Source organism: Miniopterus natalensis, chromosome 11 (genome assembly GCF_054644295.1).
Source record: "Miniopterus natalensis isolate mMinNat1 chromosome 11, mMinNat1.hap1, whole genome shotgun sequence".
Lineage (NCBI taxonomy): Eukaryota > Metazoa > Chordata > Mammalia > Chiroptera > Miniopteridae > Miniopterus > Miniopterus natalensis.
Genome location: NC_142091.1, coordinates 40,768,745 through 40,796,247, shown reverse-complemented (window position 1 = coordinate 40,796,247; position 27,503 = coordinate 40,768,745). Strand labels below are relative to the sequence as shown.

The 27,503-nt window shown below is 39.1% G+C and overlaps 2 protein-coding genes across 2 annotated transcripts in view; one reads left to right on the top strand and one right to left on the bottom strand.

The window, feature by feature from the left end:
- The first annotated feature begins 436 nt into the window (after window positions 1–436).
- Window positions 437–1,438, top strand: LOC107544168 (olfactory receptor 52K1-like). Its single transcript, XM_016221960.2, has one exon. It carries the CDS (start codon window positions 437–439, stop codon window positions 1,436–1,438), a length of 1,002 nt encoding a protein of 333 aa, XP_016077446.1.
- A 5,940-nt stretch (window positions 1,439–7,378) lies between these two features.
- The window catches only part of RRM1 (ribonucleotide reductase catalytic subunit M1), a 50,390-nt gene continuing 30,265 nt past the window's right edge, over window positions 7,379–27,503 (bottom strand). The window contains exons 13-19 of the mRNA XM_016221962.2: window positions 23,053–23,202; window positions 22,625–22,846; window positions 14,159–14,235; window positions 11,524–11,659; window positions 10,573–10,668; window positions 9,224–9,412; window positions 7,379–8,011 (exon numbers count right to left, since the gene is read on the bottom strand). Of these exons, the coding sequence (XP_016077448.1) occupies window positions 7,823–8,011; window positions 9,224–9,412; window positions 10,573–10,668; window positions 11,524–11,659; window positions 14,159–14,235; window positions 22,625–22,846; window positions 23,053–23,202 (1,059 nt within the window). The 3' untranslated portion in view covers window positions 7,379–7,822. The remainder of the gene's footprint in view (window positions 8,012–9,223; window positions 9,413–10,572; window positions 10,669–11,523; window positions 11,660–14,158; window positions 14,236–22,624; window positions 22,847–23,052; window positions 23,203–27,503) is intronic.

The window sequence follows — 27,503 nt, the reverse complement described above, 5'->3', positions numbered from 1 at the left end:
ATCAAGTTAGATTATCACCTCATGTCACATATCAAACTGATGCTCAACTGCTGAGCCATGCCCGGCCAAGCTAAAATACCTTTTTAAATCATGGCAATTTAATACTAGCGCCAGTGATTCAGCGACAAGATTGATACAACATTCTTGGAAATCTACCTGGCACTCTCAAAAATGTTTGTATCATTTGACTCAACAATTCTACATACAAAATCTACCCTGAGGGATTTATTTGAAATGCAGCAAAGATTTGTTGAAAGATACATTTCTCATTAAATTATGACACTTAACTTCTCATTTTTCCCCTAAGAATATTGGAGACTCATGGAGATCAAAGCCTGGTAAAAAAGCTGAGACAGGCCCTGGTAGGGGCCAAGGTACAGAAACCAGGCCTCCTGCCCTTCTTATCTTCCCAGAGCCTTCCTGCTCCCTGGGGAAGATGTCAGCGTGGAGCAATGGCAGCTCCAACTTGTCCTACACCAGTTTCCTCCTGGTGGGCTTCCCGGGGCTGCAGGAGACCCGCACACTCCTGGTGCTGCCCTTCCTCAGTCTCTACCTGGTGATTGTCTCTGCCAACGTCCTGGTCATCCACACGGTGGCAGCCCAGCGGAGCCTGCACCAGCCCATGTACCTGCTCATTGCCCTGCTCCTGGCTGTCAACATCTGTGTGGCCACCACCGTGGTGCCCCCCATGCTGTTCAGCTTCTCCAGCCGCTTCAACCGTATCTCCCTGGCTCGCTGTCTGGTCCAGATGTTCTGCATCTACTTCTTCATTGCCTTTGACTGCAACATCCTCCTGGTCATGGCCCTGGACCGCTATGTTGCCATCTGCAACCCACTCCGCTACCCTGAGATAGTGACAGGCCAGCTGCTGGCCGGCCTGGTGGGGGTGGCAGTTGCCAGGAGCACAGGCATTGTCGCTCCAGTGGTGGGGCTGGCCTCCCAGGTTCGCTTCTGCCGCTCTAATGTGATCCACCATTTTGCCTGTGAACACATGGCCCTGATGAAGCTCTCCTGTGGGGACATCTCCCTGAACAAGGCAGTGGGGCTCACTGTCCGCATTGTCAACAGAGTCCTGGACATGCTGCTACTTGGAGCCTCCTACTCCCGCATCATCCACGCTGCATTTCGGATTTCATCAGGCAGAGCACATTCCAAGGCCCTGAACACCTGTGGCTCCCACCTGATGGTCATCTTCACTGTCTACTCCGTCACCATGTCCTCATCGATCGTCTATCGTGTGGCCCGCACTGCCTCCCAGGACGTGCACAACTTGCTCAGCGCCTTGTACCTGCTGCTCCCGTGCCTGGTCAACCCTGTCATCTATGGGGCCAGGACCAAGGAAATCAGGCAGCACCTGGGAATTCGGTTCCAAAAGGCACAGCTGCAGATGCCCCCTGAAAAGCCCCAGTCCCTGCCTTCACAGGCTGCCTTCACGTAGGGAGCCATCTGCCTGATTCTCTAGAACTTACAAGGACTGAAATCACTCTCACTGTCACGTGGGTAAATGTGCAGGTGAGTCCTCCCTGCTGCATTTTGGCTTTGGCTCTCTGCTTTCATCTTTGAGACTTTTATCCATTTTCTGAAAAATATCTACTCATCTAGACTTGCATAGTAACCAGCTGCAATACCATCTACTGTCTCTGGCCTCTAAATTTTCTCCTTTCTGCATCTGATTTTCATCAATTCATTCACTCCCATCCATTCATCAAACATTTATTATACATATATCATGCTAACCCCATAATTGCAAAGGGGGGAAAATTGATCTCTGCCTTGAAGAAAGTACCAGTCTAGCAAGCTGTAAAGACCTATAATGTCTTTACAATAATAGCTTTATGTACAGAATTCTGTGAGAACATCGAGAAGGGACAATCACATAGAACACTTCACACAGAAGATGAATTTGAGTTTTGTTTGAAGGATAAGATAAAGTGTTTACTGGAGAGGAAGGAGATAGGGAGCAGAAAAGGCATTCTAGGCCAAAGGAACAGCATGGGCAATGGGTGATCCAGAAATGGGTACCAGGAGTGGGGTGCTGTGTAATAAAAATCTAAAACACACGGCATTGGCTTTGAGATTGACCTGGTTACCCAGCCTGTCTTCAGCAAAGGATACTGTTAGGTTAGTTTAGCCAGATCCCCTTATCCCTGATGTTTCGTCTTAGCAACTTTCGATCCATTGACCCCTACCCTGCTCCTTGGCTACAAATTCCCCCTTGACCATGCTGTATTTGGAGTTGAGCCCAGTTCTATACCGGGGTCTCTTTTCCCTTATTGCAACAGTTCTGAATAAAATTTGTTTTTACCACTTTAACTACTGTCCAGCTCTAGTTTTTCTTTCATAGTATTTCCACTTGTGCCCTTGCAACTCTGCTGTGACCATAAGAACATGCTTGGGCTAGCCTGCTGGAGGAACAAAAGGTGCATTTAGCAGAGCTGAACTGCCCCAGCCATCCCACAAATGCTAACTAGATAAGCTGATAGGCAGCCAACCTTCAACTTGTGAGCAAGCCCAAGAGAAGTCAGCAGAGCCACCTGCTAACCACCCTGAATGTGTGAACAATAAATGCTTACAATACATGCAAATCAAGTTTCTGTGGCTGTTTGCTATGCAGCAATTTTGTGACAAGAGGCAACTGACAAAATGACTAAACAATGGTTTATATATCATACATCTACAATAAAAGTTAGTGGTCTTCCTTTATCACATTGCTTTAATATATGTTGGATAAATGTCTTTTTAACTGTTTAACGATGAGTTCTATAAGGGTAGAAACTACTTAAAGATATCAGAGTAAGGTGGTGAGAAAATATTATTCTTTTAACACACTGCATACCGCACAGAAATCTCTAAGACATATGCCAGGGACCACACGTTTCTGGGCAAACTGCACATTATTTAAATCATCATATTCGAATGACCAAAATACAATGAAACTGCAATGCTTTATGGGTTCATGCAATTATATAGTTTTTCGTAGATTGACGTGCACAGTTTCCACCAATGAGATTGCTTCATTCGATGTGGACAAGACAGTGTGTTGATATCTAAGATCCATAACAGATGGTGCGTGAAAAACGAGAAAACTTGTGAGTGGTACGAAATGTGTTAATAGGAAGTCATTGTTTGAGAAAATACATTGACAAGTACTTGAAGATAGAAGGTACTAACAATGAGAGGATAGTGCCCATTCTAATAAATACCACTCTTCAATAAAAGGAATCAAAGATTCTTGGGGAAATGGCTGAGTCTAGGGCTGGGACATGAAAAACACAAGATGACCCTGAATCATCTTATAGTGCCACAAAGTAAGGAAGTGCTCAAAATACGATGGCACATGTCAAAAGGACAGCAGGACCCATTTGAAGGGGTTTCTAGTTGCCAAGTCAAGGACAATTTGAACAACAAAATAAAGATAATAATAGATGATAACCTTTAGAACATAAATCCAAAAGTCCATACTGATTTAGATAGATGGATAGATACATAGATGCTAAGGGACAGCTCTTCCTTACAGTAGAATTCCAATTAATAAATGCAGAAGGAATAACCGGTAGAAAATCCCCACTTTTCGAACATCCCAGTAATAAATATTTCAGGCAAGAATGATCGATGTGTGCTAAAATTAGTGGGCAAAAGTAGGATGAGAAACAAGATATATAGAGAGTCTCAAAGTATTCCCTTGCAAGGTAGTTATTCATTACCAAGGGTAAATAGTAACTTTACAACTGAGAAACCTGGACATCTCTTAAGCAAATGACATACGATAACATCCCCAGCAGGGGCACAAAGTGATATCGTGCATCTTCTGAAATGTACTGAGCAGGGCACAACATCACTTCTGTGGTCTTGTAAAAACCTGCATAACCTGAATTTAATCAAGAGGAAACACGAAACCGACCCAAAATGAAGGGCACTCTGCAAAACAACTTGTTGGTATTCTTCCAAAGTGTTAAGATCCTGAAAGACAGGAAAGGCTGAGGAACTGTTCCAAACTAAAGCGAGGGAGGGAGACACGAAAACTAAATGCAAACATGCTGTTCTGGATTGGATCCTGGGTCAGAAAAGGGATGTTAGTTGAACGTCTGCCAGAAATTGGACATTTGTAAATTACAGAATAGTGTATCAATATTTATTTCCTGATTTTGACCACTGCACTGTGGTTACGTAAGATGCTAACATTGGTGAATCTGAGTGAAAGGTACACAGGAATTTTTTGTACTGCTGTTGCAACATTTTTTAAGTCTGAAATTATTTCAAAATTAAAAGTTAAAAAAATGTTAAGAGTAGGTGGAACTATTTTGGAAAATGGGGGGAATGTTCAGTTACTAGCAAGAAGGAAGATGAGAAAGAGAAAATGGCAAAAGTGTGCATATTTTATAGTGTGACCCCCTTCTTCCCTCTAAACCCCCTCAGAGGCGGCTACGGAAATCATAAAGCCACACAGAAACCTGAGAGAGCAGCAAACATAAGAGCAAAGACAAAGCGCATTAATGGGTGTACTCAGCCAGAGAGGCTTGCTGAATGGTGGCGAGGGCTCTGTGTGATCACACCTCGGGAGAGGCCGTGTGCGTGCTATAATATATGGTATGCCTTACATTTATTAACGACTTATTGGAAACATTAAAGAAAGGCACATCTTGATGTTACAGTCCAAACCATAAAGCTTTTACAATATGATGAAGGAATGTCTCCGTGACATTGGGATGAGAGTCTTTTTAAAGAGAACACAAGAAGCACTGGCCTTTTTATAAAGGAAAGAAAAACTGAGAGCACATGATGTCTGGCATCTTCATCTCAGCCCTCCTCTGTCCCACTCCTTTGCTACTCAAAGCATTAAACTTTGTAAGGTGATTAGCTGTGTTGGTCTTTTGCCTCCAGTAGTCGGTAAATTCCTTTACCTTGTAGCCTTCAGAGCAACAGAACCTCCCCTCCTCTGGTTTCCTGAACTCCCATTTGCTCCTGGTTCTCTCTCTTCTCTTTTTCTGTCTCCTTTACTGACATGCTATTCTACCGCCCCTTCGGATTCCATCTCAGGTTCTCTGTAAATCTGTAATTCCCATCTCCAGCCTTAATCTTTCATCTGAGCACACCCTTATTTCCAGTTGCTGACCTCACATCTCTTCACTTGTGAATCCTCACAGCATTCAAATGTATTTATTAATTGTACCTAGTACTCTAATCTTGTCCCTCCTTTCTCAGGTTTTAGCAGCTTCAATGTAGTCATTATAGTTTTTAAAAATCTTGAAATTATTAATTCTGGTCTCTCTCCACTTCTAATTGGTTCCTAAATCTTATCGGTTTGACTCTAGAAACATTTCATTCTCTCTGAAGACCTCATCAGCCAGTTATCTGCTCTCATCTTCCAGTTTCTTTCCATCTCTTCTGCCTCTCATTGAGGTTGTTATTCTACATTTCCTTTATTGTAGACCCAGTGTCTTTGGGACCCAGTGTCAAAGAAGCTTCTTTAGGAAATTTCAGGAGTAATCCTAATACAGAAGAGCAAATTACAGTTCACATGATAGCGGCAGACCAACCTCACCCAAGTTAAGGGGTTTATGGGCAGCCAGCCCATGCCAGCTTTTTCTCCCCCTTACGGATGACTCCCCTCTGGCGTTTGGGAAGGAGCATGGATCTCTAAACATCTTCTTGGCCACTGCTCCTCCCAGTGGCATTTTCCTCCTGGTCATTTTATTCTATCACGGACCACCTCTCCCCTCTTACTCTCCACTTCTCCATTCCGCTCATCCACGGAAGTCTTCAACAGACTTCCACTATAAGGATTTTTGCCACCTCCCTGCAAAGACTGTCCGGCCCTTGCCCAACCACAATAGTATTTTCCAAACTCTGTGTTTTTTTGGTCTAAAATAATGCTCTAAGATTTCCAGAAGCACATTCTAGGGTGGGTTTGGAATTCCAAATCCACTTCCTTTTGAGGTTTCCCTGTGAAATTTACGGATGTGCCCCTTTATTACTCTGAGTATTCAGAGGATGCCTATAGTAACACCCATATAAACATTGATTTTTCACAGACAGTAATCTAAACCTATAAGGAAGAACATGTCCTAGCTGCTTCACAATTTATAAGGCTTCTCTAATCTTCAATGTAGTTAGTAGTATAGTTAAGTCAGCAACTACCTGGTTCATCTGAAGTATCCTGGGACACCAGATGTTCAGTGCTAACATCAGGAAAGTCTTGGGCAAACCAGCGCCAGTTCATCACCCTGAAGTTGCTAAGAGCATTCACTGTGGAGTCTGACTGCCTGGGTTCAAATCTAGCTCTGCCATTTACTAGCTGTACAATCTTGAACTTTAGGATGACTTATCTTACCTCTCTCTGCCTCACTTTCTTCATCAGTAAAATTAAGATTTTAAAAAGTTAATACATGAAAAGCATTCAGAATACTGCCTGACATGTAGACATATCCAATAGGTGTTAGCTGTTTTTAAGTATATCAGTGTTAGTTCCTCTTATCATCACACCCACTACCACCAAATCATGCTCCCTAAGAATCTGGATAAGATGTGGGCTTATTAATTATACAAAAATCTGGCCAAAGCTTTGAAATTACTGCTCTCAGAGTTCAACTAAATGTTTAGCCTCCTCCCTTCTTCCTATTCTTCATTTGCTCCAACAAGCAACAAGAAATGCTCAAGCATATCCTGTGTACCTAGGGTGGCTATGTGCTTGAAACCCCAGGGAACACAACAGAATTACCTCTGCTCTCCTGGAACACACATTCTGAAAGGAAAGAAAGGTCATCATCCATGACACTGAGGACAAAGCCAGGCAGGAGGCCCCACAGCCAGTCTATAGGGGCTTAGGAAGGGACAAGTCTCTGTGGCCTATTGTGGTCCAGGAAGACCAGGGGTCTTCCTAGGCAACCTTCCTTTGTCCTTGCCACAGTGCACCCCAGGTCCAGAGGCAATCTGAAGGAAGAAGTTCTTCTTCCTCAGGGGATCTCAGTCTTTTTTTTAAATGTTTTTATTGATTTGAGAGAGAGAAGGGAGAGGGAGAAACACTGATGAAAGCAAAACAGAGATTATCAGGGACTGATGGGAGAAGGGAATGGGAGTTATTGTTTTTTATATAGTTTCTGTTTGGGACTGATGAGAAAGTTCTAGAAATAGACAGTGGTGATGGCTGTAATTGTGTATGTACTTAATGCCATTAAACTGTATGTTTAAAATGGGTACAATGGTACACTTATGTTTACCTTATCACAATAAAAGAGAAAAAAGGCATGTATAAATATCAAAAATCTATACAGTGTCTAAGAAATTTGTCTTAAAATTTCCTCCTTGAACTCTCAAACAGAAAATGTTCTTTCACATTTAACCTTTGTATGTAAATAAATGACAAAATTAGTCTCACACAATCACTTGAAAATGTTTATTTCAGAATGACCTATTTTCAGAATGACCTTTATCCAGATAAAGGTCCTGTCAGCACTTCTTACCAGTTATGACACAGTTTTGCTTCTATGGACACTCATCAAAGCAGCAAGATTGTCTCCTTACCAAAACTGAAGTCAACAGAAAAAGGAGTGCCAGATGAGTAATGAAACCCTACTTAATCATTCCCTATTTGCAAGATGACTTCTTTTACATTCCTGAAAAACCTCTACTTTGAGCCCTAAATAATCAAATTTTTAAAAAGTCATTCCTTTTGCACTAGATAGAAAGAATTGTTTAAATCAACTAATCCTTTGGCTGCAATGAGGTCCAGCAAAGCCTTACCACTTCAAGCAAACCTACTATATCTATCTATGCGCAAGAATTAGTTTGGCTGTTGAAGTGCTGGTCTCCTCTAGGTCTTTCCTCAGGACCCACACATCATACACTCATCTCTGTTCTCCAAAGAGCACACCATGGCTGCTGTGTTCCTCTCCTTCTCTTCTTCCTCTTTCGATGCCTTTTCCTTATCTTTCAGCTTCTCTTTATTTAGAGTGAACTGGATAGGATTAGCTGCTGGTCTTGTCCTTAAATAATACATCCCAGTCTTCAAACCCTACAAAGGAAGTAAATACAACTATTAGAAGAAACTGTGGAAACACTAGACATTCAAGACCAATGTTTAAAACAGATTTCCATAAGCCAGGTCAAATTGTTTTCTAAACCTGAAATTCTATCTCCTCTAGGAAGTCCTATAAAATGCTTAAAGAGAGAGACTCAGATGGTACACTCTGTTGTTTTTACCCTTTAAATAAGCTATCTCTTTGGAAATGTCAAATGTTTTTGTTCTCTAGTCTTTTAAAAAATTTGGCCCAACTGGGCATGGCTCAGCAGTTGAGCATTGCCTATGATCCAGGAGATTGCGGTTCGATTCCCAGTCTAGGCACATGCCCAGGCTGTGGGCTCGATCCCCAGTGGAGGGCATGCAGGAGGCAGCGGATCAATGACTCTCTCATCACTGATGTTTCCATGTCTCTTTCCCCTCCCTTCCTCTCTCTATGAAATCAATAAAGATATATTTTTTAAAACAAATTTTATGTGTATGACTTCCAAGTTTGCCTGAGACAACATGCCTGCCTTAGATGAAAACTTTAGAGGGTTAGACTGTATCTCTGTATAAGAGCAGATTATGACTACATCAAGGATACGGATCATCATCTTTTATTCAGTTTCCCCAGACCTGGCACATAGTATATGTTCAATAAATGTTAAATAAAAAGGTAATTTGTAAATAAACACCCAGCACAGTGTCAGGGAATAAGAATACAATCCAGAATCATGGGACTTTACACTTGGCAAGGACTAGCTATGTAATTGGCTTTTATATTGTAGTTGAAGTGGACAAACAATGAATGCTTGAAGTTTTATTTTAGTAAAGGTAACAGGGCACAAGATGGCCCTACAGCAGAAATGCCAGAGGCAGAGATCAGTTAAGAAGTTAAGAATTATGGTGGTAGGACAGAAGGATATTCAAAAACCCCTACAAAGGAATAACCAATACAGCTTGGTCAGTGACTACACAGGGAGTAAGGGAGAGTCATCCATCACCCAAGGTTTCAAATCTAGGAATGAAATCTTAAAAGAAACAAAAAAATTCAAAGAAAGAGCTTGATCTAGTACAAAAACCATGGACTGGTTTTAACATATTGGATTTGAAGGGAAAGAACTTCTAGGTGGCAATATTTAATAGGTAGCTAGAATATAAAACTCTTTCAATTCCAAAATATTCCAAGCTGGCAGCAAGTTCCGCTCGATTTGCTCCACCAACCTGCTTCCAGCCGTAGAAGTGCATACTAGTGAGTTTGCCATAGTTAGGCTCAGCAATATGGATGTTCAAAGACTGGCTTTGGTCAATGAAAGCACCTCTCTCGGCTGCCATCTTGAGAACGGTTTTCTGAGAGATTTCCCATACAGTTTTATAAAGTTGCTTCAGGTCATCAGGAATTTCTGGTATGGTCTGAAGGGAAAGCAAATGTTTATTGTACTCCAGTTGATGAAAGCAGTATGATTAACAAAATAATGACCCTTTATATCATTGCCTTCTACTTTCTGCCAGATCTGACCCTACCATACAGTATCCTACAATATGATCCTTATCAAGTTTCCTAAGACAGCTCACCTCTGGCTTAGAAAGTCCACCAAAATCCCATCTAACCAACAAAATATCAGTCTGGTGGTAGTGATTTAAGATCCAACTTTAATTTAGTTTATGACAAAAACATTCACTGTAATTGGTTTATGGCCTAAACATTCACTGAGCTAGAGGCACTTAATAAAGGGAGGAAAGTCAGAGCTAAAGAGTAATAAATGACCCTTGAGCTTTGAAGAAAACAGAAATAATCAGGGCTATACTACTCAGGACATGATCCAGAGAATCAAAGAAACAAAACCCTTTAAATAAGTTAGGACTCCACAAACTCTATTTGGAACCAACAGATTTAAGGTTTTCTTAGGTCCAGGGTTAATTTGCATCAAAACATACAGACTGGCTAATGCTACTGTTTCTATCAAAAAATACTGAAATGTTACAGGAATTTTTATCTGTGTTGTCAATCAAACCAATGTTTAGCCAGAAACCTCTATCTACAAATAAATGTTTCTTGAGTCTCAGCTACAAATACTTTACTTGTTAAACACTATTTGTGGCTCTGTCTTTTGAACTATCAGTCCTCTATCTCCACCATACTTTTAAATTAAGTTTGATTCTAATTTCAGATTTTGTATCAATGGTCCCCAAACTTTGATGCACATTTAAATTACCTAGGGAGTCCTTAAAAAAATACTGATGTCTGGTTCCCATTCCCAGGCATTCTCATTTAATTGGTATGGGGTACAACCTAAGTTTCTGGATTTTAAAAGCTCCCCAACTGATTCCAATGTGCAGAGAAGTTTGGAATCACTACTTTATATTTTTGAATGAACAAAGGGTAAGGCCAGGCCTAGCTATGTGAAGATGTATATAATCCTAGCTCAACAATTCAGAGGTGAACAGAGGTACATAAGCCTATATGACCACAAGCTATGACCATAGTGAATAGACACTGTTCCTCTCCGCTGCCTGGGATAGTGAGAAGGTACCAATGTCCAATTTAATTCACTTTTTTTTTTATTCTATACCTGGATAGAGCCATTGCACGCAATAATCTGATTTTTCATCTCTTCATTCCACAAGTTCCGCTCAGTAAGATCTTTCAGTAAGTGAGGATTTACAATCTGAATGGAAAAGAAGAAAAGACGTAAAGGAATAAATAACAATGACAGGGCCTAAACAGGATCATGGGTTTAAAGCTTAAAGTAAATAAAATCATTGAAGAATCATTTAACATTAGCTTGATAACTTCAATTTTTTATAAAACTGAGAGGCCCATTCCATTACACAGGAGTTATATTCCTTTAAAATCTTGATTTTTTTTATTCAAGAAACATAACATATGGTATTTGCAAAAGTGAAAAGAACGTTGCCTAAGCTGGGTAAGTGTATGTGGATTGAGTCTTTTTTTTCCTAAATAAGGATACAATGAATACTTAAGAAAAAAATTAGAAATTCTATATATTCACCCCAAACCTTACAGAAATTTGTCAAGATATCAGCAAATTCTAATAAAAATATTTTAAATTAATGGTTCTCAACCCTAGTTGCACATCAGAATTACCTGGGAATCTTAAAAATAAAGAAACTGGTCCCATCCACCAAAAACTCTAATTTGTAACCAAGGCTGAGAACCACTGTCTTAAATAACACTTCTACAAGTATTTTAAATATCACCAACTTAACCATCTGATGTAGTATACATCACCATAATTATGGTTAAATATCACGTGAACTCTAATATCAACAAGTTACTTTCATATTCAACCCGCAATCATTCATTCTTTTGGCAGATATTTATTAAATGTCTATTATGTGCTGAAATAACTTAGAATAATATTAGGAATGAAGATGACTCACTTTATCAAAGCTTTGCCCGAATACTAAGAAAAAGAGGCATACTAAATATGAGTTAGCATTTACTTCCAACATCAGGCTTTTGAAGGATTTCCCTGTAGGTCTGGTAGTGATATTCTCACCTGAAATTCTCCTGACAAGACTCTGCGAGTGTAGATGTTGCTGGTGTAAGGTTCAATGGACTCATTATTTCCCAGAATCTGAGCAGTGGAAGCAGTAGGCATTGGGGCAAGAAGTAAACTGTTTCTTATACCATACCTAAAGAAAAGGAGATTATTAGGTGCTAGTCCTAAAGCTACAGGAAGTCACTGTAGTAAATGCACCTATTGTGAGTAACAGAATACATGCATTAGACTCATACATGGATTTTTTAATTTAACCCCTACAGGGATGCAACTCTACAGTATGGGTGATAGAGCTTACCCCTCTCCTAAATGCCTGACTCCTAAACAGAATTAGCAAAATTTCTACTGCTGTCAATCCTTATTATGCCATGACTTATGCCACTTGCACTGTGGCACTCAGGAATAGCACTTGATATACTATTTTGCCCAAGGATACACTCAAATGGCTGTTGGGAGTGTCCCCACCTGTATCAGGGTACACTCATTCAACCCTCACTCTTTTTTCTAAGTGCCCATGTGATCACTGTGTTAGGCCCTTTCAGTAAACAGAATGATGTGAAAGTGGTCAGAATCAGACGCCTTTCACCACAAGTCTCCATTATCCTAAATAAGCCACTGAACAGGAAAAACTGTGCTCAAAGTATATTCCTGACTTCCTCTATTACCTCTTCAATTGTGAATGTTGACAATTTTTTACTCTATTCAGTGCCAAAAAGAGTGCTTAAGGAAGAACATACTATCTGAGCCCTGAGAAAATTTCAACCTGCCCTCAACTCATCCTTCAAAGTTCAGCCTAAGAGATGCCTATTCTAGAACATCTTTCCTGACTGAACAGACAACACTTAAGTGTCAAAAACAGATACTTGCTTTGCAAACATTTCCATGACCTGTACCTTTATTTATACTTAAATTATTTGTTATATGTCTTACTTTACTTAGTCTTAAGTTTCTCAAACCCAAAGAGTTTGTCTGTCCTACATTCTATACATCTGGATTCATACAGTGCTTAGTGCAAAGCCTCATATCCTAACAGTCTGTACAACTGGATTCTTACTGTCACTCTAGTTGTAAGGCACCAAGCAACCCACCAGCTATCTCTATGGAAACAGTGGTTTCCTGTCCAGAGACAGAAAAATGTTTTAAAAACGCATATATATAATATAGCCAAACTGTGGAATTATCTGTAATCATTAAAAACATTAGGTAGAACTACATGTACAAAAGAGAATGATCTCTAAAATAAATTAAAATATCAAGATTGGTCACATTTATATAACAAAAACCATGTGTGCATCTGCAAATATACTGAAAAAAATCTAGAAAAATGCACCCCATTAACAACGATTATCTCTGGGAAAAGAAATAAGCTGGTTTTTTGTTTTGTTTTGTGGTATAAATGGTTGGCTGAAGAGATATAAAGAAGGACTTATACTTATTTCTATATTTGAGCTTTATTAACAATGAATGTGTATTCATGTATTAACAATGAATTTTTTATAAGTTGTATATAGCCCGGCCGGGCGTAGCTCAGCGGTTGAGCATCGACCTAGGATCCAGGCGATCGAGGTTCGATTCCCGGTCAGGGCACATGCCTGGGTTGTGGGCTCGATCAATGACTCTCTCATCATTGATGTTTCTGTCTCTCTCTCTCCCTCTCCTTTCCTCTCTCTGAAATCAATAAAGATAGTGTTTAAATAAATAAATAAATAAATAAATAAGTTGTATATAAAAATATACTATAGTATATTGGGAAAAATAACAAAATAAAATAGAGTACATGTCCATTTTTGTAAAAGTTGCATTTGTATACAAATACACACATGCTCAGAAGTAAGTCTGAAGGATGAGGGACAAAAAAATGCAAACAGATTTTTGGGGTAAGGTAGTATTTGGGCCATTTTCATTTTATTCCCTTTCCACACGTAGGTTTTTCTAAATTTTTGAACATGCATTATTTGAGTAATAAAAAATTTTTTAAGGCAAATGGATATTTTTTAAGAGCACTTTAAAACTACTGTTTCTTTCTTCAAATTAAAACTTTGCAAATGTATTAACCCAGAAATGACACTCATCATGACGGAAAATGAAAACAACTTGCTTCACTCTTCACTGAGCAAAAGACTCTGCCTGCCCTCAAATCTCTTATGTTTATTAGCTTGAAAAATCTACAAAGACTCAATTTTTACATTTGTCTTTCAGTTTATCCCATTACTCTCCAAAAGCTCTTCCAAGATCCCTATTCCTGTGAAAATCAATTCAACAAGTCATTTATGAACCTAATGTAGTTAAGCAACAAATAAAAGTGAAACATATTTAAAGAGCAAGCACTCTTAGAAATATAAAGATATAATGAGAAAAAGAAACCACCTAATCTAGGTAGTTAAGCCTCTAAAACAAGATCAACTGATATCTACCATGTATTGAAATGATTTCATGTGCTGAGCAATTTGCAGGTTACTATACATGTATTATATTATAAAGTATTTTTAAAAGTTCTGCCAGATGGGTCATTTTAGCTCCACATAAAGGAGAAAAAAAGTTTCATAAGTTAAAATAACAGGTGACTTCTGAAGAGCCAGGATGAACACCTGAACCCTCCTTACTTCAAAGCTACTTTATATGTGTTACTTACTTTGCAATCTTCTCCTTGAGAAGTTTCCAGTCCCATAGGTCGGTGGGAGTAACATTCCACATATCATACTGAAGGATCTAAGGAATAAACAAGTCAACTGATGATATATCACTCCATGATCATTTAAAACTATGACAAAAACCAAACAAACGACTAACTGGCCATCCCCCAAATCCCAAAAAATGCTCTCTTCTAGTGGAACTGTGTAAGGAATACAAGGTCCAGAGATCTTCCTCAACAAATTTCCATTGACTCATATTGATCAGAAGCAGGCTAAGAAAACTGGTTAAGGATGACCTCTTCCCCATGTCCCTGCTGAGCCCCCTCAGAGGACCTATATATCTACAATCCAGGAAACCCTAACATTCATGAAAGTGTTGCTGACATGCACTCTTTTTCTACGTAAAGCCTTACTCTAACCTCCTTTCTTAATTGCTGTGATCTGCCCATTAACCTATTTACTTAGCTAATAAACACCTACTTCTAAACAATAAATTAGATTTCCTAAATATCAACAGGAAGGTCAGAACTAAAAATATCTCATTTTACATTGACTAGAATCATACAACTGATAATAAAGGCAGTGCGGAAGGCAGAATTCTATGACAGCTCCCAGATTCTCACCCCCTGGTACACAGGTCATGTACTTCTCTTCAGTGTGTACAGGACCTGGAAATATGATGGAAGCCACTCACATAATTATGGCAAAGTGAAGGGTTTCTGCAGATGTAATTAAGGGTGCAAATCAGTCAATTTTGAGTTAAGAGATTATCCTGGGTGGACCTGACTTATCATATGAAAACCCTCAAAAGAATGCCTAACTGGGCCCTTCTTGAAATGAGAGAATTTCCTTCCAACTGGCTTTCAAGAAGATACCATGAGTTCTAGAGCTACAAGGAAATGAATTCTGCCCAACAACAAGTGAGCCTGGAGCAAGACCCCGAGCCTCAGATAACTACACAGCTTCTACTGACACCTTGATTGTAGCCTTTTGAGACTCAGAAAAGATGACCTAGCTAAACGAAGCCTGGACTCCTGACCCATGGAAACTAAGATAACGAATGTGTTGTTTTTAAATTTCATGTCTTTAAATTTATTTTTCAATTACACTTGACATAGCATATTATTATAGATTGCTTTGGACAGTACGGACATTTTAAAGTGTTAATTCTTCCTATCCATGAGCATAGTGTAGCCTTCCAATTTTTTCTATTTAGTATCTTCTTCGATGTCTTATAGTTTTCTGAATACAGGTCTTTTACCTCCTTGGTAAAATTCATTCCTAGGTGTTTGATTCTTTTTGACGCAACAGTAAATGAGATTGTTTTCTTAATTTCTCTTTCTGATATTTCGTTATTGGTGTATAAAAATGCTACAGATTCCTGAGTATTAATTTTGTATCCTGCTACTTTACTAAATTTATTAATTCTAATAGTTTTTTGGTGGAATCTTTAGGGTTCTCTATATGCAGTATATCATCTGCAAGTAATAGTTTTACTTCTTCAACTTACATGCCTTTTGAATGGGTTTCTATTGATTTTAGAGAGAGAGGGAGAGAAACACTAATCAGCTGCCTCCTGCACGCCCCTACTAGGGATCAAGCCCACAACCTGGGCATGTGCCCTGACTGGGAATCGAACATGAGACCTTTTGGTGCATGGGACGATGCTCAACCAATTGAGCCACACGGGCCAGGGCCCTTTTATTTCTTTTAATTGTCTGATTACTGTACTTAGGACTTCCAATACTACATTACATAAAAGTGGTTAAAGTGGACATTCTTGTTTTGTTCCCAATCTTAAGCAAAAAGCTTTTAGCTTTTCAGAGTTGAGTATGTTACCTGAGGATGTGTCATAGGTGGTCTTTATTAAATTGAGGTATGTTCCCTCTATCCCCACTTTGTTGAGAATTTTTATCATAAATGGATGCTGAATTATATGTCAAATGCTTTTTCTGCATCTACTGATATAATCATATTATTTTTATCCTTCATTTTGTTTATGTAGTTTATCATGTCAATTGATTTATAGATATTGAACTGACCCTGCATCCCAGGAATAAAACCCACTTGATCCTGGTGTATGACTTTTTTAATGTATTGATGATTACAGTTTGCTAATATTTTGTTGAAGATATTTGTGTGTCTATGTTCATCAGGGGTATCTGCCTATATTTCTCCTTTTTGTAGGGTCTTTGTCTGGTTTTGGTAGCATGGTAATGCTGCCCTCATAAAATCAATGTGGGAAGCTTCCCTCTTCTTTGAATTTTTTGAATAGTTTGAAAAAACTGGTATTAACTCTTCGTTGTTGTTTTTTAAATTTATTGTAAAATAAACATAACATGAAATTTAACATCTTAACCATTTTTAAGTACACAGTTCAGCAGTATTAAATACATATACATTGTTGTGCAACCATCACCACCATCCATCTCCAGAACTCTTTTTCATACTGTAAAACAGAAATTCTATATCCATTTTAGCTTTTCAGAGTTGAGTATGTTACTCCCATCCCCCACCCACCAGCTCCTGGGAACCACCATTTTACTTACTGTTTTTCATATGTTTGACCCTTCCAGGTATCTCATATAAGTGAAATTATAGACTATTTGGCTTCTTTCCCTAAGTTTATGTCCTCAAGGTTCACCCATTATTGTAGCATGGGTCAGAAATACCATCTTTTTAAATTTATTTTTTATTTTTCAATTGCAGTTGACATACAATATTACATTAGTGTCAGATGTACAACATGGTGATTAGATTTTACATACCTTACAAAATGATCACCTCAATAAGTCTAGTATCCTTTGGACACCATACATACTTATTACATTATTACTGACTATATTCCCTGAGCTGTACTTTACATACTCATGACAGTCTTTGCATATGTTTGCTTCTGCTTCATTTGTTCATTTATTTTGTTTTTTAGATTCCACATATAAGCAAAATTATACTCTATGTCTCTCACTTATTTCACTTAGCATAATACCTTCTAGGTCCATCTTTTGTCACAAATGGTAGATTTCATTCTTATTCATGGTTGAGTAATAATCCATTATATATATACACTACATCTTCTTTATCTACTCGTCTACTGATGGACACTGAGGTTGTTTCCATCTTGACTACTGGAAATACTGCTGCAATGAATACAGGAGTACATATATCTTTTCAAATTAGTGTTTTGTATTTCTTCAGGTAAATACCCAAAAGTGAAATTGCTGGGTCATATGATAGTTCTATTTTTAACTTTTTGAGGAACCTGCATAGTTTTCCATAGTGGCTACACCAATTTACAATCCCAAAGTGCTCAAGGGTTCCCTTTTTTCCATATCCTCGCCAACACTGGTTGTTTATTGATAATCATTCTGACTGGTGTGAGGTGATCTCATTGTGGTTCTGGTTTACATTTCCCTGATGATTAGTGATGTTGAGCATCTTTTCACATGACCGTTAGCCATCAATATGTCCTCTTTGGAGAAATGTCTGTTCAGGTCTTCTGCCCACTTTCAAATCATATTGTTTGTATTTTTTATATTAAGTTGTATGATCTCCTTATATATTATAAATATTAACCCCCTTATCAGATGTTTCATCTGCCACTCAGTAGGTTGTCTTTTTGTTTTATTAATGGTTTCCTTTGCTGTGCAAAAAAACACTTTAGTTTGATGCAGTCCTACTTGTTCACTTTTGTTTCCCTTGCCTGGGGAGACATATTCAAAAAGATTTAAGAGCTATGTCAGAGTTGACTGCCTGTTTTCTTCAGGAAGTTTTATGGTTTCAACTCTTACATTTAAGTCTTTAATCCATTTTGATACAATTTCATTAAGTTATAGGTCTGTTCAGATTTTCTGTTTCTTCTTGATTCAGCCTTGGATGAGTGTATGTTTCTAGAAATTTATGCATTTCTTGCAGGTTGTCCAATTTGTTGGCATATAATTGTTTGTACTATTTCTTTATAACCCTTTGTATTTCTCTGGTGTCAGTTTTCACTTCTCTTTCATTTCTGATTTTATTTGGGTCCTCTTTTTCTTGATGAGTCTTGTCAAAGGTTATCAATTTATCTTTTCAGCAAACCAGCTCTTGGTTTCAGTGATCTTCTTGTATTGGTTTTATATTTTTGTTTTTTTAAAAGCTCTATTTCATTTATTTCTGCTTTGATCTTTATTCTTTTCTTCCTTCTATTTACTTTGGAATTTGTTTTTTTAATAGTTACTTTAAATGTAAGGTTACACTGTTTGAGATTTTTTTATTTCTTGAGGTAGGCCTATATTGCTATGAATTTCCCTCTTAGAACTGCTTGGACCGTGTCCCATAAATTTGGGGTCACTGTGCTTTCATTTTCATTTGTCACATAGTATCTTTTGATTTCTTCCTTGATCTCATTTGTTAACCCATTCATTGTGTTTTTGTGTTTTTCAGTTTTCTTCTCATAACTGATACCTACTTTCATATCATTATGATCAAAGATGCTTAATATGATTTCAATCTTCTTAAATTTACTGAGACTTGTTTTGTGGCACTTGAATGTATAGTCTGCTGCTTTTGGAGTCAAGTATTCTAAAAATATCAATTAAATCCACCTGGTCTGTTTCTTTGCTGATTTTCAGTCTAGATGATCTATGCAGTGATGTCAATGGGGTATGAAAGTCCCCTATTTACTGTATTAGTCAACCTCTCCATTTATGTTCACCAATATTTGCTTTATATATTTAGATGCTCTTAAATCAGATGTGAAAATGTTTACAAGGGATATGGCCTCTTGTTGGATTGAGCCCTTTATTATTATGAAATGCTCCTTCTTTGTCTCTTGTTAAGCCTTTATTTTAAAGTATATTTTGTCTGATGTAAGTGTTGCTACCCCAGCTTTTTAGTCCATTTGCATGAGATAACTTTTTCCATCCCTTTCTGTCTGTGTCTTTAAGTCTGAAGTGGCCTCTTGTAGCAGCATACGTATGGGTCTTATTTTCTTATCTGTTCAGCCACCCTATGTCTTTTGATTGGAATATTTAATCGATTTACATTTAAATTATTGATAGGTATGCAGTTATTGCTATTATTCATATTTTTTATCCTTTTCTTCTTCTTAAATAAGTCCTTTTAACATTTTTTGTGAAATTGATATGGTGGTGATGAACCCCTTTAGCTTTTTCTTGTCTGGGAAGCTCTTTCTCTCTCCTTCAGTTCTAAACCAAGTAATCATGGTTTTAGGTCCTTCCTTTTTAATGATTTTGAATAGTTCATGCCAATCCCTTTGACTTGCAATGTTTTTGTTGAGAAATAAGCTGTCAGTCTTATGGGAGCTCCCTTGTAGATAGCTACTTTTCTCTTGTTGCTTTTAAGATTCTCTCTTTGTATTTAACCTTTGCTATTCTAATTATGGTGTGTCTTGGTGTGGGCCTCTTTGGTTTCATCTTGTTTGGGACTCTCTGAGCTTTCTGGACTTGTATGTCTATTTCTTTCCCCAGGTTAGGGAAGTTTTCAGTCATTATTTCTTCAACTAGATTTCCAATTCCTTTGCTCTCTCTTTTCCTGGTACCTCTGATGTAAATCCTGGTACACTTGATGTCATCCCATAAGTCCCTCAAACTATCCTTATTTTTAAATTTTTTTCTTTTTGCTGTTTTGTTTGGATGTTTTCCACTACCTTGTCTTGTAGATTGCTGATTCAATCCAGTTTCATCCAAACTGCTGTTTATTCCCCTTAATTAATTCATTACAATTATTGTATTCTTCATTTCTGACTAGTTCTTTATGTTTTCTCTCTGTTGAAGTTCACACTGAGTTCATCTCTTCTTCTGCTAAGTTCACTGAGCATCCTTATAACCATTGTTTTGAACTCTGTATTGGGTAGATCGTTTGTTTCCTTTTCGCCTAGTTCTTTTTCTGGAGTTTTATTTATCCCATACTTCCATTTGGAGCAAGTTCCTTCGTCTCCTCATTTTAACTGACTCCCTTTTGTTTCTATGTGTTAGGTAGAGCTGCTATGTCTCCCAGTCTTGACAGAGTGGCTTTATGTAGAAGGTATTCTGTGGGGCTCAGTGACACAACACAGTCTCCCTGGTCACCTAAACCAGACAGGTCATGTGTGCCCTCCTCTTGTAGTTGAGCTTCAATTGCTGTTGGCATGTCAGTGGGTGAGGCTGATCCTCAGGGTGGCTGGCTGTGAAGGCTGGCCAGGACTACAGCTGACAAACTGTTGTTTGGGGGCCGACCCCACATAACAGGAGTCACTTTAGCAGGTCTCTGGTACCAGCTGAGTCCACCCTTTGGGTATGTCATTTGTGCAGCTGGTTGGGTGATACTCCGGTGTGGTCTGAAGCCAGCCACCTGGTTTGTTAATCCTGGAGCCTCCTGGGATGGGTTCTGATGCAGGCCAAGGTCAGCCATAGCTTTTGCCAGGTTTGGGAACTCTTCATAGAAGCTGCAAGTGACCTATAGTTGGTTGCCACTTTCATTGGGCTAGGAGGTACTCGGGAGAGCCTACACTGCAAATCGACACTATTTACCACTTGTGTCATTCTTGGGACCCTTTGGTGGGTACCATAATGTGAACTGAGGCCATTTGCCACTTATGCTTGGCTTGTGGTCGCTTAGTTGAAGTTTGTTACAGGACATAACTGTCTGCCACTATGTAACACCTGATAGGAGTTACAATGCAAGCTGAGACTGGTTGTTGCTTGTGCTGGGCTTAGGGCCATTTAGCAAGAGCTATAAGGCATGCTGAGGCTTGCCACGTATTTGGTATTTCTGGACCTGAGAGATTTTGGAAAGTTCGCAGCATAATCCAAGGCAGGCTGCTTGTGTGGAGGAACAGCTGGAAGAGTCTCAGGCCAGGTGGGCCAGTTGAGTGGGTCGAGTATCTCAGGGAATCACTAGGGCCAGGCAAATAGTATTAGCCAGGTTAATGGAGAGCACAGATTTGGCACAAGCCTTCACCACACCCACTGGATGAGTTCAACAAAGGAACACTGGCACCTGCCACTACTTCTATCCCTGGAGTTGCTTCAGTCCCTACCCCTCCAGCCCTCACCCTGAAGTTAATCAATTTAGTTCCTCTCCATATATCCATGGTGCTTTTCAAGTTGCTTTCCCTGCACTGGAGCTTAGATTGAGTGATTTTGTAAGCAAGTGAATCTGTGTCCAGGCCCTTTAAGACATGCAGTGCCTCAGTCTTTTGCAGCCATTTGTCTTTCTTGGACACAATCTCCACTGGTTTTCAGAGCCAGGTATTATGGAGACTGCTTTTCCTGGCACTGATACTCCAGTTTGGGGAGCCCGGTGTTGAGCTGGGATCCTTCATTACTCAGTGGGGGATCGACACAACCGAGATGAGATATCCTTCCTGATTCTTAATTGCCACTGTCTGGTCCACATCTAAGCCCTTCCCACCAGTCTCAACATGTCTTCTTTATATCCTTAGCTATAGGAATTCTGTTCACCTAGTCTTCAGGTGGTTCTCAGTGATGACTGTTTTATAATTTAGCTGTAATTTTGGTGTGATTATGGTAGGAGGCAAGCACAGAGTTTACATACTCTGTCATTCTGATCTGGGGACATTCTGTCTTGAATGCATGTTGTTTTAATTCACTACATTTAGCATTAGAAAACTAATATAGATAGCATTCTTAAGTCATTTAAGCAATGACTAGTTCTAAAACAGGGTATATGTTTTACTCCAGAGGGCAAAAGTACCATATTAGTCTCTGATGGCTGGTTTTACCAATTACCACAATTTGGTTGCTTAAAATGAGGGAAATTTATTTTCTCATAGTTCTGGAGGACAGAAGCCCAAAATCAACATGTTGGGAGGGCCATGCTCCTTCCAGAGGCTCTAGAAGAGATTATGTTGCCTCTTTCAGCTTCTAGTGGCTATCAGCATTCCTGGGTTGTGGCTATATCACCCCAAATTCTGCATCAATGGTCATGTTGCCTCCTCTTCTTCTGTGTCTCTTATAAGAACAACTGTCAATGGATTTAGGGCCCATCTGGAAAATCCAGGATAATCTCATCCCAAAATCCTTAATTACATCTGCAAAGACCCTTCTTAAACCAAATAACAGAACATTCACATGTTCTAGGAATTAGGATGTAAGCTTATCTTTTTGAGGGCTACCTACAATTCAGCCTACTACAGGAGCTCACAGGCAAAAAGAAATTTTATCCAACATGTTCAGCATTTTCTGGCCATGTATGTATGCACTACATACTCGCAGGCCATGCTGGGCTGCAGCAGGGCCCATGGTGTCCCAGCAGCTCCCAATCTGCTGGCCTGCCTCCTCGTGACCAGTGACGCCTCAGAGGATAGACAGCAAGTGGAAGGGGGACTGCGGGCAAAGAGTATAGCAGATGGAGGGGACACCCAGTGGAGGGTGGGGCAAACACACAGATCATGTCCAACAGTGTACTGGGAAAGTAGCCCAAAGAATGAAAAAATAAGGAAAAATTTTTATCCATATACTTACTCCTTTGCTGACTGGAGAGCCCTCGTAGGTTTCATATGGGCCATGCTCCCTGGCCAGGTCACAGCTGGCTTCCAAAGCTCCATAATAAATGGTTTCAAAGATTTGCTTATTCAATAACTGGGCCTCTGGACTCTCAAAAGGATACCTCATCAGAATAAAAGCATCTGCCAGACCTTGTACCCCAATTCCAATGGGGCGATGGCGTTTATTTGATAAGTATGCCTTTGTGCCAATAGGTTTAGAGAAGAAAGAGATATTACTGAACAGAAAAAGCAACATTCTGTACCAAATGACAGACATTCTCTTTTTATCTGTTTTCTCATACCATTCCAATAGCTATTTAAATGATGACTGCCAAGCAGACTGTGATAAACTCCCTCCACCTTCGATTTCAATAATTACTAATAAGCAGAAATATCTATTCATACCTCTGGGATAGGGTAGTAGTTAATATCAATAATTTTATTCAAATTCCGGACAATGACTTTGGTGACTTCAGCCAGCTTCTTAAAGTCGTATGTGTGTTCTGGAGTGACATACATATTCAGGGCCAGGGAAGCCAAGTTACAAACTGCAACCTGGAATGTAAAGAAAAAGGATCAAGAATCACAAAATTTTTATTTCCTCCTTGTGTTACACTACCATATAAGCCTCTAATACTCTGACATTAAAATTTTTCATTTTTATCTTTGAATTCTCCCTCTTCATCATTCACCAGCTCATTTCTAAATCCCAGCACCTAGTCCCATGAGTTGTGACATGCACCAATGAAATAGGTAAGATGAAGAGAGAATCCTGTGTTCCATAATACATGGCTCTATTACCATTTATATCACATTGTGCTGTAATTTTTACGTATATCTGTCTGAGAAGATATGCACTATCCAATACAATAGTCACTATCCACATGTTGCTATTTCATCAAAATTAAATGAAATTTAAAATTCAGTTTCTCAGCTGCGCTAGTAACATTTCAAGTGCCCCACAGCCACCAGATACAGAATATTTCCATCACTGTAGAAAGCTCTTCCAAATTACACATGCCTACCTCACCCTCACTGAGATTTTAACAAGCCCTAAACAACAGAAAATCCAAGCTGGTGAATTCTGAAAAGCTCTTCAGGTGATTCTCCCATTACACTCACTATACTAGGTGGTGACATTTTATAGGTAGGGATCATATCTTACTTATCCTTATATTTTTAGAACTAGCAAAACATCTGGCATATAGTAACAAATATACCTTCTTTTCCATTTTGATTATGACTATCCTAATCCAAACCCTCAAGTCCTCTTACCTAGACTCCCTCATACTGTTCACTGAATTGAATACCTCCTCAATTCCACACTTGTTGCCAAAGTACCCATTTTCAAAACATAGCTCGGATCATGTAAGTCAAATAAATGCTAGAGAAAAAAGTAAGACAAGAAGAGAAGACAGAGTCTAGGGGTAAGAATGGAAGGAGTGTCATTTTTAAACAGAGTTGTCCAGAAAGACCTCACTGAGAATATGATGTATGAACAAAGAACTGAAAAGGTCAGAAAGCGAGCCATGTGCCCTCACTGGTTTGGCTCAGTGGTTAGAGTGTTGGCCCCAGGACTGAAGGGTCCTGGGTTCAATTCTGGCCAGGAGCATGCACCTCAGTTGCAGGCTCGCCCCCCGGCCCTGGTAGGGGCACATGCGGGAGACAACCAATAGATGTGTCTCTCTCACATCAGTGTTTCCCTCTCTCTCTCCCCCTTCCACTCTCTCTGAAAGCAATGGAAAAAATATCCTCAAGTTACGGTTTAAAAAAAAAATTTTTTTTTTTAAAAAGAAAGCCATGTGCCTATGTGGGGTGGAAGAGCATTAACAGCAAAAATCCTGAGGCAGGGACATGCTTGCTATATTTGAGGAATACCAAGGAAATTAGTAGGGCTGGGGCACAATGAGCAAGGGGGGAAGTAATAGCACATGAGGTGGGAATGCCCAGTTGTATAGGACCTTATTGTGCACTGTAAGAATTCTGGATGAGAATGAAGTACTGATACATGCTACAATATGGATAAGCCTTAAAAACATGATGTCAAAAAAGCGTGACACCAAAAGCCTAATATTATGAGATTCCATCTATATGAAATGCCCACAACAGGCAAATCCATAAACAGAAAATAGCGGTTGCCAGGGGCTGGGTTAAAAGGGGAACAGGGAGTGACTACTAATGAGTACAAGGTTTCTTTCTAGGGTGATGAAAACATTCTAGAATAAGATACTGGTGATGGTTGCACAACCTTGTGGATGTACTAAAATACTCTGAATTGTACACTTTAGAAGGGTGGATTTATAGTATGTAAATTATAATTCAATTTTTAAAAAAAAGAAAAAAAGGAGTCTGGATGGGTTGCAAAGTCAAAGAGGAGTGGTGGAATGATCTGATCTTTGTTTGAAAAAGGGTCACTCTAGTCTTTACACTATAATCTATCGTGTATAATAATTATTTGAGTATATGTCAATTTCCTCCAACTAAATTATAAGTTTCTGGAGGGCAGGGGTTAAGTCGTATTCATTTATATCCCCAGAGCACTTAGTACAGTGTCCTACTGAGAGCTAGTGCTCAATGAATTTTAAATTAAACTGCAACCTTATCAGTATGTTTAACTCACTATTTTCTCCCTGATTTTTAATTTGCCATGTTCTTTTAGGTCCTACAATTTGTGATGTGCTTCTTCCTCCTCATTTCCATAGTTTACACCCAATATTCAGCAGCCCGTCATCCAACTACTGCAACAATCTCCTTAAGCTAACCTCAAACCTCTTTATACCAAGCCACTCTATAACAGAAGCAAGACCAATCCTTCTCATCCTATCATTTTTTAAAAAATATGTTTTTATTGATTTCAGAGAGAGAAAGGGAGAGGGAGAGAGAGCAACATCAAAGATGAGAAAGTCATTGATCAGCTACCTCCTGCAGCCCCCCCCCCCACTGGGAATGGAGCACATAACCTGAGCATGTGTCCTGACCGAGAATCGAACCATGACCTCCTGGTTCATAGGTCGACACTCAACCACTGAGCCACGCTGACCGGGCTCATCCTACCATTTTAATGCTATTTTCCTTTCAGAAACCTACACAGGCTTCCTATCTGTGACACATTCCAGCTTTCACCTACTAACTCCTTTCCCCTAGTGAAAACCATTTCTCCCTGTAACAAACCTTAATGTATTTGCTCCACCAATACAAACTTACTTGACACTCATGGCATAAAACCAAACCCTATCTCCGATCTGTCATACAGGCTGTTCTTCTGAAATGGAATCCTTTTCTATAAACTTTGTGTTTTTCAAACTAAATCTATATCCCCTTTCTGGCCTTGCCTCTTCAGTGAATCACCTTATACCATACACAAGAATAAACTCAAAATGGATAGAAGACTTAAATATAAGTTATGAAACCATAAAAATCCTAGAAGAAAACATAGATAACAAAATCTCAAACATCTCACATAGCAGAATTTTCACTGATACTTCCCCTAGGGCAAGAGAAACAAAGAAAAAAAATAAACAAATGGGAGGACATCAAACTAAAAAGCTTCTGCACGGCAAAAGAAACCAGCATCAAAATAAAAAGGGAGCCCTGGTTGGTTTGGCCTAGTGGTTAGAACGTTGGCCCATGCATCAAAGGGTCTTGGGTTCAATTCCCGATCAAGGGCATATACCTCTTTTGCAGGCTCCATCCCCAGTCAGGGCTCATGTGCGAGGTAACCAATCAATGTGACTCTCACATCGATGTTTCTCTCTCTCTCTCCCCCTTCCATTGAATCAGAGAATATATTTGCTAATGATACATCTAATAAGAGGTTAATTTCCAAAATATATAAAGTACTCATACAACTCAACAAAAGGCAGGCAAACAATCCAATTTAAAAATGGACAGAGGACCTGAATAGACATTTCTCCAAAAAGGACACACAAATGGCCAAGAGACATATGAAAAAATGCTTGAACATCACTAATCATCAGAGAGATGCAAATTAAAATGACAATGAGGTACCACCTCACACCTGCCTGAATGGCTACCATCAATAAATCAACAAACAACAAGTGCTGGTGAGGGTGTGGAGAAAAAAGAACCCTAGTACATTGCTGGTGGAAACGCAGACTTGGTGCAGTCACTATAGAAAAACAGTGTGTAATTTCTTCAAAAAATTAAAAATGGAACTGCCATTTGACCCAGTGATTCCACTTCTGGGACTATATCCTAAGAATCCCAAAACAACAATTAGAAAGAATATAAGCACACCTATGTTCATAGCAATGTTATGTTCAATAGCTAAGATCTGGAAACAGCCCAAGTACCCATCAGCAGATGAAAGAATACAAACACTGTGGTATATTTACACAATGAAATACACAGCTTTAAAAATGAAGGATCTATAATTCTTTGAGACAGTATGGAGGGACCTGGGGATGATTTTACTAATCGAAATAAGCCAGTCAGAGTAAGACAAATATCACATGATCTCACTTATATGTGGAATCTAGTGAACACAATAAACTGATGAATAAAATAGAACCAGAGGCATGGAAACATGGAACAGACTGACAGATCTCAGAGAGAAGGAGGGAGGGAGAGTGGAAAGATATTAACCAAAGAACTTACATGCATATATGCATAGCCCATGAACACAGACAACAAGGTGATGAAGGCGTGGGGCAGGGAAGGAACAGGGTAGTAGGGGGCAAAGGGGAAAAACAGGGGGAGACATTTGTAATACTCTCAACAATAAAGATTTAAAAAAAAAAAGGTTTGAGATTATAATTTTGTCTCACCATCACTAAAAGGATTCTCTACAAGTTTAATTCTTTAAACTAAATGAGCACCCTAATACATTTTTGTTT

What these genes read in the sequence shown, in the direction of transcription:
- LOC107544168 (XM_016221960.2), top strand. Translation starts at nt 437, where the DNA reads ATGTCAGCGTGGAGCAATGGCAGCTCCAACTTGTCCTACACCAGTTTC.